The sequence below is a fragment of the Pelodiscus sinensis genome, chromosome 3 (assembly GCF_049634645.1).
Source record: "Pelodiscus sinensis isolate JC-2024 chromosome 3, ASM4963464v1, whole genome shotgun sequence".
Classification (NCBI taxonomy): Eukaryota; Metazoa; Chordata; order Testudines; family Trionychidae; genus Pelodiscus; species Pelodiscus sinensis.
Genome location: NC_134713.1, coordinates 138,418,017 through 138,435,862, shown reverse-complemented (window position 1 = coordinate 138,435,862; position 17,846 = coordinate 138,418,017). Strand labels below are relative to the sequence as shown.

The window sequence follows — 17,846 nt, the reverse complement described above, 5'->3', positions numbered from 1 at the left end:
GCAGGGGATACCGCCGCGATCCGGCAAATACTGTTGTTCGGGACAAGTTGTGTCCCAAAGGTGCTGGACCAGGGAGGTCCAACCTATATTTATTTTTAAAATCATGATAGCTGAATCTAAGAAACCGGGTGTCCAACTGGCTGTGATGGGGTTCTTGTTTAAAATATGCCACCATGTAGAAAGTGGGACTTAAGAGATTTCCCTGCTTCTTAGGGACTTCCCACCTCCCTTCACAGTGCTAAAATTTTCCTTCCAGAGATGATTTAGTGATAGGGCTCACAATTAATTCTAAAAAGCATTTTTTCCTTGTTTTGGAATAAACCAGACTGTACCAAAAGATAGATATTCTTAATAAAAAAAAACCCAATCACACTAGATGGTTGAGATTCAAATCTTCGCTTTAAATGACGTAAGTTGAATACAACTTTGTCTATCACTATATTTTCATTTAATATTTTTTCATTAAATATTCAACTTGCAAGTACTCAGCTATCTGGACAACATTTGCTTGAGATAACAGAAATTAAAATTTTTACCCAACTAAAATTTTTCCCCTCTCTCACTTTCCCCTTTTTCCCAATTAAGTCAAGATCCTCATTATTTTGAATTTCATCCTATGCTATAACAACATGGAGATGTCTCAGTCTCTCCCATCTGCAACAATGTACAGTTATGGCCTGGAGCCAATTATATAATGCACCCAGACAGAACTAATCCTAAATACATACCTTACAAATATAATCAGTTAAATTCCAGAAAACCTAAGCCCACAGAAACCCACACAATTTTAAGAGACTTAGTCGACATGATCTTAAAAACAGTTTAGAAGCTTGGGGAATCTATAAGAATGTCATTGTACAGGAAAACATTTATTAAAAATTTGTATTATGCATTACAGTTGTTGCAATTTCATCAGCAGAAACCGGAACAAATAAAGAATGTCTTGTCTTCAGTCCAGGAAATCTTATCTTCTTTATCTCAGCATCGATTCCTCAACTGGTTGCTCATTTCTTGCAGTTCAGCAATCATACTGTCCATAGCTGTTACTTCATCAAGTAACTCACCGGAAATTTCACCGCTTGCTATGTCTACAAAAAGTTGCTAAACAATAAAAACAAAACCAATATTTAACTATATTTACAGTCACCATAATCTAAACTAGATGCAGTAAAATTGTCTATAAACAGAACTGAAGTCCCCTCATGATATTTTATTTATTTATTTTCATCTATGGTTGTCTCTCACCTTAACTTGATGCACCAATGCCACTTTGTGGTGAGCAAACAGAAGGCACACATAGAAGTGAATGACTATTATTCTCTTCTCAGACTTGGGTTTCCTTTTCAATATGCCTGATATTCTCCAGTGTGCCCAAGAAAGGTGGGCTTCTGTTAAGCCTGCTCCTAATGAAATCTAAGAAGTTTTGCCATTAATCTCAGTAATTAGGAAGAGCCCCTTCTTCACACTGCAGTTCACACAATACCATTTGTGGACTGATCTGTTTGGTGAAGTAAAAGTTCTGTATGTTAACTGACTTGTTTATTTTTTCTGTTGTGTTATACTGTAAATCATTTGTTCCAGATTTGTTCCTAAGCAGGCACTTCTCATTAATTAACTGAATCAACAGAAAACAAAAAGCTGAAAGCTAATAATGCTAAATATGTATATAGAAGTTTACATTTTTAAAAGCTTCACTGTCAATGAATCCTGTAAAATACTCTAATCTCTCCATTACATATAAAAAAAGTGAGGCGTATGATTTGCCTAAAGCCATACAACATATTAGACATACAATTGGGATCAGGTCTCAATATTTCCTGGGCGATTTCTTTGTGCTCTCCACTATAGGACAATTATACCTGACAGCCAGATTCTGTCACCCCCTGTTGCTCTTCTCAAATTAGTCTAATTGAAATGCACAGGACTATCTGAGGAGTGAGGTAATTTTTAGCATGAATATGGGTGGCAGAATAAATGTCCTACTTGTGATCTAAAGAGAAATCTGGCCATAAATTTAATGAAAGTGATTTACTTTGTCAAACTCAAGGACTAAAAGATAGAATGAAGCCTCCATTTAGACAGCATAAAAATAATCAAGGCTATAAGGGTTGCTATGAGAGATATATTCATCTACAACCATCAAAATGCAAGCAAACAAAATGGACATATAAACAAATGCATGCTATGGAGATCTGAACAGCAACTTGATTCTTGAGTGCTTTGCCACAGAACAAATAACTCCTTATTAAAGAAACAGATTTGTTCATTTAACAATTACAGATAATATTTTTTTTAAACGCTCAATTGAAGAATTTGACAGGCAAGTTAGATCTTTTCTGTTGCTAGTTTACTTTGGATCTGCATTACTTACACTACACAGACTTTAAAAAACATCTACTACTTTCATAATGTTAAACATTTAATCAAATAGATAAGAATGATTTAAGCTTTAGAAACTGTACTGACTTGTTCATATCACTTGTACTGATCAGGAAGCTTTAGAATTTTATATTTGTTTTCTCTGCTCTTTTCTTCTGAAGAACAAGTCACTAGTCGAAGACCAAAGATCATTCTCAGTGCCTTGAAAGAAAAGTACTTTGTTCTTTTGTTTCACCCCCCCCAAACACTGAATCCTCAAACTAAATAATTAAAATAGATGGGAAATGACTGTTCTGGAGTTACTGCTGAACAGATACATATAACAATACACTTTTTAAAAAATATATTGAAGGGAGTAGTATTAAAATAGGGTGACCATATTTCCCTATGCTGAATACCAGATACCTGGTAAAATTACTCTTATTCAAGCAAGTCCAACAGCAATCGATTGTACAAACATTAAAATGATCGAGTTGACTGAGACTATTAAAAAGAAATACTGCATAATTGGGTTCTCTTTATTTACCTTCTTTAAAGCATTAGTGTTCACACGGGGAGAAGGTGATCAAGCCACTCAACTGTGCTTGACTGGTGCTCTACACTCTGACTGGCTGAACTCCCGGGATGGACCTGTCTCTTCTGGTACCAGGCACTGCATCTTCTCAAGGCAATATGTGTGAGTGGGGCGAGGGGTGGGGTGTATACACAAGGTGACATTCTCCCCCTACCCCAGATTTCTGCCAGGGTCCACACCAGAATGAGGCCAGTGGCAGCCTTTTGGCACAGCGCAGGAGGGACGGAAGCTGCTTACAGCTTCAGGGGGAGGACAACAGAGGAGACAGGATGACCTGGCCTGTGTCTTTGTAGAGTTCTTCCCTACCTGGGCACACAGTTTTCAACGGCACCAATACCTACAGGCTGCTGCTGGCCACCAACATAACCCAGACCCCTCCCATCCCCTAGCTACAGTGCAGGCAGAAACAAGTTAAGCCCTGCAGATGCACTGTGCACCAGAGGCCGGGACACCTGTCTGCAGGCACTTCAGTGAACCTGACCAGAGAGGGTGGCTAAGATGGGAGGCTGCCTAAGGGATGGAGCAGCATTACACTCTGATGCTAACAGCAGGACTCACGGCAGGTGAGAAGGGTGCTGAGTCCCTGCCCTGAGGGCTGCTATAGAATCTGCGGCTACGTCTACACTGGCCCCTTTTCCGGAAGGGGAATGTTAATTTCACCTATCGTAGTAGGGAAATCCGCGGGGGATTTAAATATCCCCCGCGGCATTTAAATAAAAATGTCCGCCACTTTTTTCCGGCTTTTAAAAAAGCCGGAAAAGAGCGTCTACACTGGCCCCGATCCTCCGGAAAAAGCGCCCTTTTCCGGAGGCTCTTATTCCTACTTCAACGGGCCAATGGGAGGGCTGCAGAGGTGACACTTCAAAGTAGGAATAAGAGCCTCCGGAAAAGGGCGCTTTTTCCGGAGGATCGGGGCCAGTGTAGACGCTCTTTTCCGGCTTTTTTAAAAGCCGGAAAAAAGCGGCGGACATTTTTATTTAAATGCCGCGGGGGATATTTAAATCCCCCGCGGATTTCCCTACTACGATAGGTGAAATTAACATGCCCCTTCCGGAAAAGGGGCCAGTGTAGACAAGCCCTGCATGTTTGGGGAGTGAACAGGGTGGAAAGTGCTTCACTACCACCACACCAGTGCTTAGCTGATGGGCAGAGAGGCTTTCCAATGCCAATACTGTGTTAGGCTTTGGCACATGCAGGGCTCAGCTCTTCCATGCTGACGCCTCAGGCCAGACAGTCTTGGGTTTTCCCTGGGGACTGGTCCACTCAGGAGCAATGAGGGAAGGAGGGAGCCTGCTAGCTGGAAGGCAGATATATGGAAGAGCAGTGGGAGTTGAGGAGAGAATGGGCAAAGCAGGGAGAGGACACAGAGGGGAAGAACATAACGGGCCAATGGGAGGGCTGCAGAGGTGACGCGTAACTGGCTATCACCTGGTGCCTGCCTACAGTCACCAACTACAGCATTGTGCAGCCAGTACCATCTGTAAACAGGCTGGGAGGAAGGGGGGAGTCCTGCTGGCAGAGAGCCTCCATGCAGTGGGAGCTGCACTGAAGGTCCAGCAAGAGGAGTGGCTGACCCCACATGCTGCATCTTTACTGTGCCATGAGCCTTGCATACCTACTCCCACTTGTGTCAGCCATTCAAGCCCCTCCCACATCAATGGTGGGCACAAGGCTGGCAAGCAGGGATCTGGCCAACAGCAGAAACTGCAAGTAATGACAGGGGGAGGGGGAAGAGGAAAACAGAAAATACAAATTTTTCCCACTTTTAAGAACAAGTCAGGATGCCTGCAGCTAGGATTAACTACAGGACTGTCCATTTAAAAATGGGATGTCTTGTATTTAAATAACAAAACAAAACATGTTGGTAGTGCAATGTGAAGTTTAAAATTTGAGAGAGAAAAGTTGAAACGTACAAAAAACCAATTCAGATCACTCCACCAACTTAATCTCTGCCCATTTCATTTCTGTTAGAGGCATCAGAAACGTAGACACCCTATCTTGCCAAGAAGTGAGTTTCATCAGTAACTTTCGGAATTAAGAACATATTTTACTAGATTCTCTGATTCTTAATCTTCCAAAGATTGCACCACACAGTATGATTTAAACCACCTTGACTTGTGTTTACATTGCTCATGCCAGGGAGTCCTGGCTCCTTTAAAGAGACATATTCAGTCGAAATAAAATACATACAGTGCTTTACCACATATCGAATCAAAACAGAACACACAAATGGCAATAATCTCCCAGTATTCTCAAGAGGTATTCGAGTTAGCATTTGAACAAATGTCATTAGTTATGGAGTCAGTGTATCTAGAGATACAAATTATCTAGGCCCAGCTCCTTAAATTTTAGTACCCAAAGAGTGAGAACAGTTTCGACATATTGAACAAGTTTGTAATGTATATACATTTATATAAAATCTATGCTCTGTAATTTACACTCTACACAAGCTGCCTAACTACATACACAGGATGAAGCTGTCAAATCAGATCGGAACATTAATTTTTATTGAACAAAAAGATATTCCAGAGTAGGCCTTAATTAAAAATGAGTACCATAGTACAGTGAGGGGAAGGAAGAGTGAAAGATTGGATGTTGATGGTTGTACAGGTACAGAATGTAGGATGACTGCATAGCTACAAATTTTCAATTTTGTTTTTGAACTCTCCCATTTTTATAGCATTTTTAAAAAAGCTTAATGTTATGTTTCTTTACAACTAATTCCTGTTTAAAATATTTTGTCTTGGAAAAATGTTTAGTAATTGCTGAGTCACAGTAGCTGTGGCCGATTTTGCCATCTGTGCAGGGCTGTTCCCCATTGCTTCTCAGATGTTCTCCCATAACCCCAACTCCCAGAATGGTTTTCTGCCTGACATTCCTCTCTCACACATCCACATATGGAAAATATCACAGAAGTGCAACATAGCTCTATTTCTGAAGTCTTCCGATCTTTGAATTGGCATGTGAAATTTCAGGATGATTCGTTTGGTTTAGGCAAGGGAGGGGGAAAGAAAAACTGGCTTGTAATAGTGACCCCCTACCTAAGCAGAAATGAGCATCCTTCTACAATGTAATGTGATTCATGTGCATCATCTGATCTATAAAATTATTTTATGTAAAAGATGGACTAAGGGATCAGAGCTAGAGACTTTCCCTTTGAGATATTTCTGAACCAATCTCACCTTTGCTTTAGATAATAAGCCACGCAGGTTGAGTCGAGCGGAAGAGAGTATCTGCAAAGCTCCCTGGGGATTAGATTTGTTTTTACTGCACTTTATCGCCACTAAAAGTGGAAACAAAAGAGGGGCAGGGGCAAATAGTTAACATTGTGATGAAAGCCTGTAGATATAAATCCAATAGTTAATCAAAACACTCAACAGCTGTTATAAAACATTTTGAACATAATATCCCACAAAGAGAAAAGCTGATTAAAAAAGGTAAGTTTGCTTAGTTTACTTAAGGAGAAAAGAAAACCTTAAACAAGGCATGTCCAGTTAAAGTATTTGTTAGGATTCCTTCACCTTCACAAATCACAATCACTATTTGTATTGACAGACCCAACCTCTCTATAAAAGTCCCTATGTCTCCAATATATATACTACATATACACATTCCTTAATATTGCCCTACAAGACAAAACCTTAACCCTGTAGTCATATTTCCCTGAGAGAAAACACCACACACTCCACTAGTGCACAGATATCCAGATGTGCGTGCTGATTTTGCTGACACGTTCAGAGAATTCTAAGGGATTACTGATACATAATTTTACTTTACAGAAGCCATGCTGGTTAGTTTCCATCCTACCAAGATCATCCAGGTGCTATATAATCCTATTTCTATTTTTTTAAATTTTAATTACCATCTGAGCTAATTTACCTGACCCTGATGTAACGTTTATTGGTCTATAATTCTAACCATGCACTTTTAAAAATAGATTTATTTACTATTGTAAGGACAAGATTGTGGTTAAGTTTGCAGGAGACCCTTCAAAACTTTGTAATCAAAGGGTGCATAAAAACAGAGTAGCTCTCCACATGGGGGTGGAAAGGACTAAGAGCTGCTGATGAAGTTGAGAGTGAGTCCTGGCTACTTCAGGCACAAGAGATAATCAAAGTGGAGAGGAATGCCTTCAGGTGGAAAAGCACTTCTACTGGGCCTACGAGGTAAAATGTTTCCACCTGGCCCAACAGGAGCATCTTGTGGACTCTTTCCTGCTACTTGAAAGGACAACCTATATTGCTGATGAACATTTCTATTGTAACAAACATGCCCATCCAGAAACCAAGCTCTCAGGTGGAAGGTCCGAGGACTGGGATGCATGATCCTGTAGTTGTGTTGCAAAAACAGTTCCAGAAAAGCCAGCAGAGGAAACATGTAGATGCAAACCAGAATTGTTGAGGCCAGAACAAGTTGACTGTTGCTCTCCCCCATCTGGTCTTGTCTAGGATACACAGCAGGAGTTTTAGGGGAAGAAAAGTGTTACTGATCTGGTCCAACCAGTGGATAACTAGGGTATTGTCTTGGTTAAAAGTGCCACAATCTTCCATGGAGCAGTACTGCATTCATTTGCTGCTACTGAATGAGGCAAAGAGGCCTTTGGGTCAGAGATCTTGAGCAGGCGAAAATGATGGCCATCACAGAATTGCATAGCTCTCTTTCGTGGCTGGCCACAAATTTCCTTCTTAGAGAGTACATAATCATATTCTGAGACCTCAGAAGAGTGGCTGCTGACAACAGGCTCTTGTGTTTGATGCAACAGTCCCAGCAATGAAAAGAATCTGCACAAAGCTCTCTTGTTTATGTAGTAAATGGTGGTACTGATGTTGGGTATGATAAGAGCATGATGGGAGTGAATGGATGGGAAAAATGCACAAGATACTCTTCTTACCACTTAAAGTTCTAGGATGCTGATATGCATCCTAAGTGGTCTAATTTCCTTGTGTCATGAGCTCCTCCATGTGGGCACCCCATCTACCAAGCAATGTGTCAGTGATGATTATCATGCTTGGAAAAGACAGAAGAGTATTGCAGTGAAAACCTGAACTGGGTCCAGGGGCAACCCCCGTCCATATAAGTGAACTAGGCGGTCGCCTAGGGCGCCAAGTTAAATAGGGGGCCAAATCAAGAACAGTAAGCCAGATACCGGTCTCTAGTGAGGGTTTAACAGATGCAAGGGTAACCATATGAAACTGATTTACATATGAAGTGACTTATACTAGAGAGATGTAAGATTGGTCTCCATCCTCTTCTTCCTGAGTACCAGGAAATGGATGGAATGGAACCTTGAAAGGCTGTAGGAATAAGGCTTTACTGATCCCCTTTGCATTAGGAAGTCTATCTACAGCAAGCATACTACTGTGAGTGTAGCCTAGGCAGCAGTATCAGGATGAGAGCTGTGGATGAGGTAGCTGTGACGGCGCGTTGGGGTTCCTCCATCTCCTGCACCCCCGAAATGGCACGAACAGACTCCACCAGCCAGTAGAATAGAGGGAGTTTATTGCTTCTCCAGGATACAGCACAGATGTTATCTGGTTCCAGGACAGGCCTAGGATGCCTCAACCCCCCTTGATATGGGGGGGGGGGGTCTGGGCTTCTAAACCCCTCAGCCTGTTGCTTAGGCTGCTTCTTCCATGCTCCCAGACAGAAAACTAACCCCCTCTCCTCCAGCCCTGCTCCCCAGGCAGGGGCGGCATTCCACCTTCCTTTGTTTCTCCCCATGGGGGGTAGCTGGTCAGACAGGTTTGGAGCCCCCTTTGCATAATGACTCACCCTTTTCTCTGCTAGGTCTTGCTACAGACAGCAGAGGTCACCACAGCCCTAGCAAGTTACCCCCCCTACGTCACAGTAGCATTGTGAATGAAACTGTATAGCCAAGTAGAACTCTGGTTATGCAAGGACATGGTGTCAAAGTCTACATGGACAGGCAAGAGGAATGGGACACAACTGGTCTTCTGACTGACGTGGAGACTCAAGAGTTGCTGATGAAAGAACTGAGGAATTCTAAATTGTTATGTGAGAAGCAGGCAATAAAACTTACACTGTATAAAAACCCATTGATTGCAGGGTGGCTTAAGAGTCCTTAAGGGAATCGGTCTTCTGGTTGAAGAAGTGAGATTCATCAAAAGGGAGATCCTCAAGGGTATTCTTCATCTTCTGAGGAAGCCAGATGAATGTAACCAGGATTCCCTCCTGATGACAAATCTGGGGTCCACAGTGAGTGAAGTTGTGTCCACTGAACCCACCACAGAACATGACCCAAAGAAGGTAAGTCCAAAACAGAAGAGTAGGCTCTTCTTAGGGGTAAGTGCCTTGGGAGATGTGGAGAAGCAAAGGGTTCATGAGATCCAGGTTTCCACAGCAAAGGGTCCAGGTGCCAAATTGAGCCTCTCCAGTATCATCAATATGCACTCCGCAGTCAGAACCAAAGCAGGAGCTAGAGTCAGGATGGAGGATTCGCTCAGAATTGAAGATTCCCTCATCTCTGGAAGTTCTGATCCAGAAACAGTACATGGAAGAGGTACTGATGGGTGTAGTGTTTTGTACAACTCTTTTGGTGTTTGAGTTTTGGAGCATGCTGTTTTTCCACGTCTTGAACTTGCAGAGGATGCAGTGTCCCTTTTTCACCCTTGAAGGGAAACTTACTGCCATGCTTATGCATAGGCTTCCTTGCCTCATAACTAGGCTCTGGCACAGGGTCCATAGCACAGTGGAACTAGGCTAGAGCACCACAGTACAAGGCTTGTTCTGGCCAATATACAAGGGAGATTGCTCAGTATGGATCCACCTGTAGCCTCGTGGTGACCTCAATGAGGTGCTCCTTCAAGCGGAGATCGCAGACTTCCTGGATATGGCTTTGGAAGGAGACTCAAATACTGCACCTGGATGTGATGTCCCCCAAGCAGTAAAGGCAGCATTGGTGCTTGTCACCGACCAAGAACAAGCAACAGCAGGAGGAGAAGATCTTGAACCCTGACATCTTTGGTACAATTTAGCACCCAGGCTCAAGTCCTGAGCACGGGTGGAGGGGGAGAAGTGGGAGACTGAGAAAATGGGGTCCAAAGTCCTTAAATCCTAAAAACTACTACCAAGACAACAAAAATATTAACCACATGCAAGAGTAAAAATAGCCTAGTTTCTGTATTTGTACAAAGTGTGTCACAAGGGAGGAGAGAACTGTAGAGGTTCCAACTCAGACTATGTGGCAGTGAGAAAGAATGAGGATGCAGCTGGTCCACCCTGCCCTTTATTGTCTTGAACAAAACCATAAGGCAGAGCTAGGGCACGTGCGTAGACCAACAGACACTATTACTTTCAAAACCTCTGGCTCTGGACGCATGCTGTATGCTTAAAACTAAGACTCTACCAAATTCACAGTCCATTTTGATCAATTTCACAGTGGTAGCAAAACTTCAGCTATTTTCATGTGAAATGTTACAGTTTTACAATTGTAGGGGGTCCGGACCCAACTCTAAAGGCAGCATTGCAGAAGTAAGAGTGACACAATATTGTATTCCCACCCTTCCTTCAGTGTTGCTGCTGGCGGGGTACTGCCTTCAGAGCGGGGTGCCTGGCAGTATAGAAGGGAGGCAATACTGCAACTCCCCCAAAAAAAACCTTTGCAACGTCGCCCCCTAAATCTCTTTTGGTTTGGGACTCCCAGTTTGAGACTTTCCCACGTGAAATCTATATTGTATAGGGTGAAAGTACAGAATGGATTTGTACAGAAAAACATGATGTGTTTTTCATAGCTGTGAATTTGGTAGGGCTCTATATATAATCCTATGTGGAATACAGTAAGGAGTATCACTCAAAGACAAAAGACATTTGCCTAACATCATCGAGTGCTAAAGAGTGGTATGAAGAAATAATTTAGATTCCACACAACTTCCTAACTCTCCATAATAGGGGTTAGTCCTATGACACTAGGATTGTTCTAATTGCCAAATTTCTCATTACTTAATCATTGTGTCAAGGTTGGTGAGAAGGTTTCTTTATGACTCAGTCTAATTTTTCATTCTTGATTTCTCCCAGTGATCTCAACTCCTATTTATTGCTGGATGAAGTTGTCTGAGCTCTGCTTTACACATGTGCAGGAAAACTATGTTAGACATCTGCACCGCTTTAACTACGTCAGTGTAATTACACTAGTGCTATTTTCTTTCAGGTAAACTGGCGATTTACACTTCACCATTGTTAACATCTTTTTATGCTTTTAGCCATGATTTAAGAAAAAGTATCTTATGAAGAGTTGCACAATCTACTCTGAGCAGCAATTGTTTTGGTATTGTGTGTGGGTGATCTTGGCAGAGAATTATCACTTATTTCCTCCCTTCTCCCCTTAACTAAGACCAACATCTCTAGAAGAACATTTGAGCCCAAAGAAGGGAAGTGAAACCCAAAGAGCACAGAAATCATAGCAGATGTGTGTATCTGAACCTCACTGAGTGACTCGGAAGAGTGCCACTACAGTATTGCTCCCCCTGAGTGCTCTTTTTCATGGATGAGACAGGAATAATTTTCTCTCAACATTTTCTCAGGAACTTGCAGGGATCTTTCTTGTGTGCTGCTCATACCGTTGGCTGGCTCAATGGCCTTTTAATTGCTGGCTCATCCTGCACCCAGACTCCAATTTTTACATGCAACAGCAAGACTATACTGCAAATAATATGTGCCGGAGCTGTTCCAATATCTGGGGATAAGTTAGAACATATTTTGTTATTGAGTTTAAGTACTCTCTATATTCTTTATGAATAGTATAAAACATTAGGTTTCAGGGGAACATACCATGGGCAAGCTCTATAGCTCCTTTCACCAATTCTTTAAAAGATGAAATATCTTTCTCCCAATCTGTTGATTGCATTTCACATTTATGTGCCTTGGTGAGATACTGTAGTGCCTACAAAATAATAAATGAATGTAAACTTACTCAAGAATTCCAGTTTAGCTTTATGCACAAGTCAAACACTCCTCCCAAAAAATTGAATGAATCTTTAATATGATGGATTTTCTTAGTCAGAAGGGCTTGCTTCTCTGCAAGCATTAACACCAGATGTAGCACAGATGTTCATTGACATTGCATCTCAGAGATGTCAGGCACATAAAATAACATATGTCCAAAGACATTTTTTATTTTTTAAAAATTTGTCTAGACTGATGGATGTGACCCATGTTTGCCAGGTCAAAATAATTAAAAGCATATGCAAAAAGGAAAACTTATTCAATATTTTCAACAGCAGTTCTGAACCTAGGGAATATATAATTAAATACTACAAGGCTTTTTTCTCCCAAATCTCTCTCTATACAGGCAGTCCCCAGGTTACGTACAAGATAGGGATTATAGGTTTGTTCTTAGGTTGAATTTGTACGTAACTCGGAACTGGCTCCAGATTCAGCCGCTGCTGCTGAAACTGACCAGGGGCTGACTACAGGAAGCCTGAGGCAGAGTTGCTCTGCCCCCAGCTTCCTGGAATCAGCCACTGATCAGTTTCAACAGTGGCTGAATCTGGAGCCTGGGACAGAACAGCTGGGGCGCTGCCGGGTAGGTCCCCCCAGGACCAACCCGGCAGCACCCCAGCTGCTCTACCCCAGGCGTCCACAACAAAAGCCTGGTCTGCTGGTGGGGGGGGGGGGGGGGGGAGCCCACCAGCAGACCAGGGAGACCGGGAGCAAAGCCGCAGAGGCAGCGGGGTCCCTCGCCTCTGCGGCTTTGCTCCAGGTGTCCCTGGTCCGCTGGGGGGGGGGGGTCCCCAGCAGACCAGGGACACCCAGAGCAAAGCCGCAGAGTTGGCGGGGTCCCGCGCCTCTGCGGCTTTGCTCCTGTCTCCCTGCTGTGCTGGGGGGGAGTCCCCCCCAGCACACCAGGGAGATCCGGAGCAGCTTTTCTCGCCCCGGAGGATGCGGTGGTGGGACCGCTGCGCTCTGGGCGGTCCCGCCGCCCGCAAGCTCCGGGGCGAGAAAAGTCCCGTTTGTAAGTGCGGATCCGACATAAGTCGGGGACTGCCTGTACATATTAAAAAACTTTTCCTGTGGGACGACAGAGTGTCGTCATGCATCACACTGTCGTCCTGCAGTGCCTCCCTCTGCCTCAGCTGGGTGGTCTCCCTGCTGTCCTGTCGAGCTGCCAGCCATACAGCTCTACCCCCACCCCCCGTGCTTGGGGGAAGCCATGAGAAATGTGGTCTTCCCCTCTCCCCCCCCATGCCTGGAGGGTGGGGGGCCCAACCCCTTGCAGCCGGGGGAGGGGAGGGAGAGGAGAAAGCCAGGCCTGGTGAGACTGGGGGAGGGCAGGAAGGGGATAGGGCCGGGACTGGCCTGGTTCCACACCTGGGGGGGGGGGGGGGCAGAGAGACAGGGCTGACAAGGCTGTGGGGCGAGTGGGGAAAAGACCCAGGGCTGGTGCGGCCTTAGCCCTGGTGTGCTACAACCCAGCCTTCCCCAGCTAGGGTTACCAGGTGGTTTAAAAAAATATATCATACATACTTGATCTCAGATGGGGGGGGGGGGGGGTTGGGGGGGACCATCGGCTATGAAGGGAGCGGGGCTGGCTGGGAGAGGTCAGGGGGACCGGCAGGCGGGAAGCAGGGTTGGCTGGGAGGAGGTTGGGGGAACGGGGCTGGCCTGAGGAGATGGGGGGGGAGGGGAAACCAGTCGGCGGGGAGCGGGGCTGGCCGGGAAAAAGTTCGGGGGAGGGAGTGTGTGTGTGGGGGGGAGAACTGGACAGCGAGGAGCATGGCTGGGCGTGGAGGGACGGGGGGAAAGCCAGCCGGAGAGGGTGGAGGGGGGGGAACCAGCCGGTGGGGAGTGGGGCTGGCCCGGGTGCATGCAGATCCCAGGGTGTTGCCTGTCCCGTGCATGGTGCCGGTGGGGTGCATGGGCAAGTCTGGCCCTGGGGATTCCATCCCGCCCCGGACCCGTCCCCACTTTCTCCTCTCTACTGCATAGTTGCATACTGCCTGGCTGGTAGACACGCTCATGCAGGTGTCTGGTACACTGATACTCCTGATAATAATAAAAACTTAATTAGAAATCATTTTCTCAATTTGTTTCCCAGACAGAAAGCTGAAATACCAGACTGTCTGGTTCAAAACCGGACACCTGGCAATCCTATCCCCAGCTGTCGGGGGCAGGGCTGGTCCTGTCAGGGGCAGGGCTGGCACACTGTGGCTTGGCCTTCCCTGGCCACAGAGCCAGGCCTGGTGCAGCCTCACCTGGAAGGGGAGGGTTAGGGTTAAGTCACAGCTGGGAAGGGAAGTGGGGGAGGGGGGGGCAGAAAGGGCCTGGGATGGTGAGGCGGGAGAGGCAGGGAAGGAGAAGGTGCCCAGACTTGCGTGGGGCAGGGAGGCAGAAGAGAAGAAGGGGCCTGGACATGGGGAGAGCACCAGGGTTGCCTACCCACCCTGAGAGGGGGGTGACCAATGTAGTCAGCAGGGGGCACAGCTCTATAGTATTTCCTAATATTTTCTCAGACTGAGCTATTCCTTTTATAATGCATTGAGTCCAAAAACCAAACAGAAATTTAGAAAAATCAGTAAACAAGGAAGAATTTTCATAAGAAGCAGAAAAAGTATAATGCGAAATTATAAAGAAATGTGGTACCATTTTTTAAGCAAATATATAAATGAAATGCAAGTGATTCTGGTAATAACTACTCCATCAACACAATTTCTGCCTTGATTACATTAATAGGAACAAATAAAGAGAAAAAACCTCTAAAAGCCATGGGCATGGAACACTATGAATTTATGAAGAACAATTCTTGCTAGAGAAATGGGAATATAAATTGGGAATTAGGAATGCAGTGCTGTTCTACAGGGAGTTGGTCATATTCAACATCTTCATTATCTGGAAAAGGGAATGAACAGCACATTAATGAAGGAAGCTACAAACACAAATTAGGAAAGAGAAATAATACCAAGGGCTATAAAAATATCAGAAACACTCGAAAAATAAAACAAAGTGACATGCATTTTGTTAATGCAGAGAGAGACTCATACATCTGGTTAAAAAAAAAAAATCTAAAAAACTCCACACAATTTTGTAAGTGGGAGAAATTAAAAAGGATTAATTAATGAATGCCTGCTAGTTTTTCCCCTCCTATAGGGATTGGAGTTTTATGGAAAACAAAAATTAAACACATTGTGTGAAAAAATTAAAAATGTTAAAGTTCTATCACTTGACTACAGGATGACAAAGGAGGCTTTATAACAGTGGACTACCATCTGAAGAGTCTAAATAGAAGAGAAAGGAAAAATCTAGTGTCATATAGATTCCATCATTAAAAGCTTTAAAAAACGAGTTGGAAAAATCTCCTGTCAGGGATTGTCCAAAGCAGCGGTGGGCAAAAGTTTTTGAAGGGTGGCCACCCCAAAATTTTCGTAAGTGGTCAAGGACCACGCTTTTCTATAGACGGGATGCAGGTTCTGGGATGGAGGTTGGGTGCAAAAGGGAGCTCGGAGTAGGTGATAGGGGTACAGAAGAGGGTGTTGGGTCTGAGAGAGAGTTTGGGTGAAGGAAGGCATTCATGGCACAGAAAGCTCCCACCCAGCCCCAAGAGGGGAGAGTCAAAGGGAGCAACCAGCTGCTCTGAGCCCCGGGGCTGCTCCCTGCTTTTGAGTCCAGTTGGGTGGGCTGGAGTGAAAGGCTTGGTGGGCCAGATCTGGTACCTCGCACACCTCTAGTCTAAGGTTTACCTGGTCCTGCCTTAGCACTGGGGGCTGGACTTAATGACTTCACAAGGTCCCTTCCAGCCCTATGTTTTTATGACTGTACAGATATTAGGAGCAGTGCACAGAATGGTCATTGTAAGCCAAAGGGACCAAATTGCACTAATAATGTCTCAGTTGAACGGCATACTGCCACTGGGGGGTTTCTGGGGGAACTGAAGGACTCAATACACCTGGCTATTACCAAGAATTTTTTGCTCTGTAGTATCAGTGCAGGTAGTAGATAAAAGAAGCACAAAACAGGGAATCCAAGGTTCTTTGGGAGTAGTCCCAGAGAGGCTGCTTATAGGACTGCTTAAAATGCTTCCTTGCTACGAGCTCATTTTCCAGACCCAGTAACAAAACAAGGGTTGAATACTTGGATGTCAGGCAGAAAGGGGAAAAGATCTAAGCCTGGAGGGTTGAGCCTGACTGTGTTTAGAGAAAGAGTACGGAGACAAAGAGCTTAATTGGAAATCGGAAGGGTTCTCAGCCTCATGTACAAGTGAGAGTTGGTGTTGAATTGGAGGGAATTGTGAGGGTTCTGAAGTGGGAGAGGGACACATGAGTTAAAGCGAAGGAGAAAACTGAATGAATTGGTGAAGGAGGTTGAAAGTAAGCTAGTGCATGTGTGAGAAAGGAGTGAGTACGTGCTAGGTTAAAGCTAGATCACAGAGGTAGAAGTTGAGAATAGGAGAGAAGAATGAATGAGGGATAAGTATTTTCTCCCATACCATCATTTGCTATAAAAAGTGTCCCAGTTTTTCACTCTAAGTAGAGTAAGAAGCACCTTTTACTTCCCACTTCCTCATCAACTACATTCTTCTCACAAAATATGCTTCCTTGTGGCACTCAACAGTGTCCCTATATTTCACTTTGAAACACTGATTAGCAATCAGGACACTGTGCTGGATTATTACCTGCAGCTTCACCAACTATTTTGGACACTAGCCACTACCAGAATGGAAAGATGAAATTAGGAAAGGAAAAATTTAGTCTGAATACCAGGAAAATCTTAACAACAGCCAGATGTATGAGGCGGTGGAGTATTCTCCCAAGAGAACTGCTGTAAGCATCACTGTTTAAGTCTTTTCAACTAGAACATTTTCTAATATTGTGTTTAATACTAGTGAGGTGCATTTGCAGGGAAAGGGACAAAATGATCAAATAAGGACTTTTCCCATCTTTATTATTTGTGATTCTATGAAAACAGCAAACATTATTATATGTTTTACTCAAGTTCTCCGCTTCTTTCATGATACATGGGTTTTGATAAATTGCAACAGACAGTTACTTTGATTTAATGTCCAATAGGCACAGGAAAACCTTCTTGGCAGCAAGGAGATGAAATACTTATTGGTGGCCTTTCAAATTTTGTAAAATAAAATAAAAATGTTACAAACTGACACTTTAAATTATATCTGTAGAGACTTCAGTGTTTTCTTTTATGCTACATTAAGACTAAAATACAACCATGTCAAGGAACCGACAAAAGTATACCCAAACTTTTACAAATATAGTCCCAATTTGCTAGGTAGAATACATTTGAACCATGTTTCATAACCAGTCTGGTCATATCGCATAGCCCTGTGTCCTCTACATATTGAAATCGCTTTTATTACTGAGTTAGGGGAAGACATGATGTAACAAGGATCTCTAACATGATTACATTTTTAATGTAAGCAAGCTCTCAATTACTTCTTGTGCCCGATAAGTATTTGGAGATGCATTACATGATATCGCAACTTGTGTGTCTGAATGAAAAAAGGGCAAAATAATTTCATTGTTTAGCTAGCATTGTTTAGCTCGCTATGCTTGCCAACCCCCCTCTCTCAGGGGGTAGGCAACCCTGGCTCTCCCCCCAGCCACCTTTCTGTCCCCCTCCACTTGTGCCAGCCCAGGCCCTCTCCCTCCCCCGACAGCCCAGATTAATTTTCCTTCTCTCCTTCCCACTTTAACAAATCAGAGTCAGGGGAAAGCAAGTGAGGGCTAGAGCATGCAAGTTCACAGAGGATACAGGCAGTCCCCGGGTTACGTACAAGATAGGGACTGTAGGTTTGTTCTTAAGTTGAATTTGTATGTAAGTCGGAACTGGTACATATTGTAGGGGAAACTCTAGCCAAACATTTTTTTTAGTTTTGGATAGCATAGGGAAAGGTTAACTCCCCTCTAATGTTTGTTTTGCTGTC

The 17,846-nt window shown here is 44.0% G+C and overlaps 1 protein-coding gene across 3 annotated transcripts in view; it reads right to left on the bottom strand.

The window, feature by feature from the left end:
* Window positions 1-850: 850 nt before the first annotated feature.
* Window positions 851-17,846, bottom strand: part of TTC27 (tetratricopeptide repeat domain 27) — a 174,602-nt gene continuing 157,606 nt past the window's right edge. For all 3 annotated transcript variants that reach the window (XM_006131309.4, XM_006131310.4, XM_025188780.2), the window contains 3 exons: window positions 11,741-11,852; window positions 6,136-6,236; window positions 851-1,101 (listed from right to left, as the gene is read on the bottom strand). In XM_006131309.4, coding sequence (XP_006131371.2) covers window positions 979-1,101; window positions 6,136-6,236; window positions 11,741-11,852 — 336 coding nt within the window. In that variant the 3' untranslated portion in view covers window positions 851-978. The remainder of the gene's footprint in view (window positions 1,102-6,135; window positions 6,237-11,740; window positions 11,853-17,846) is intronic.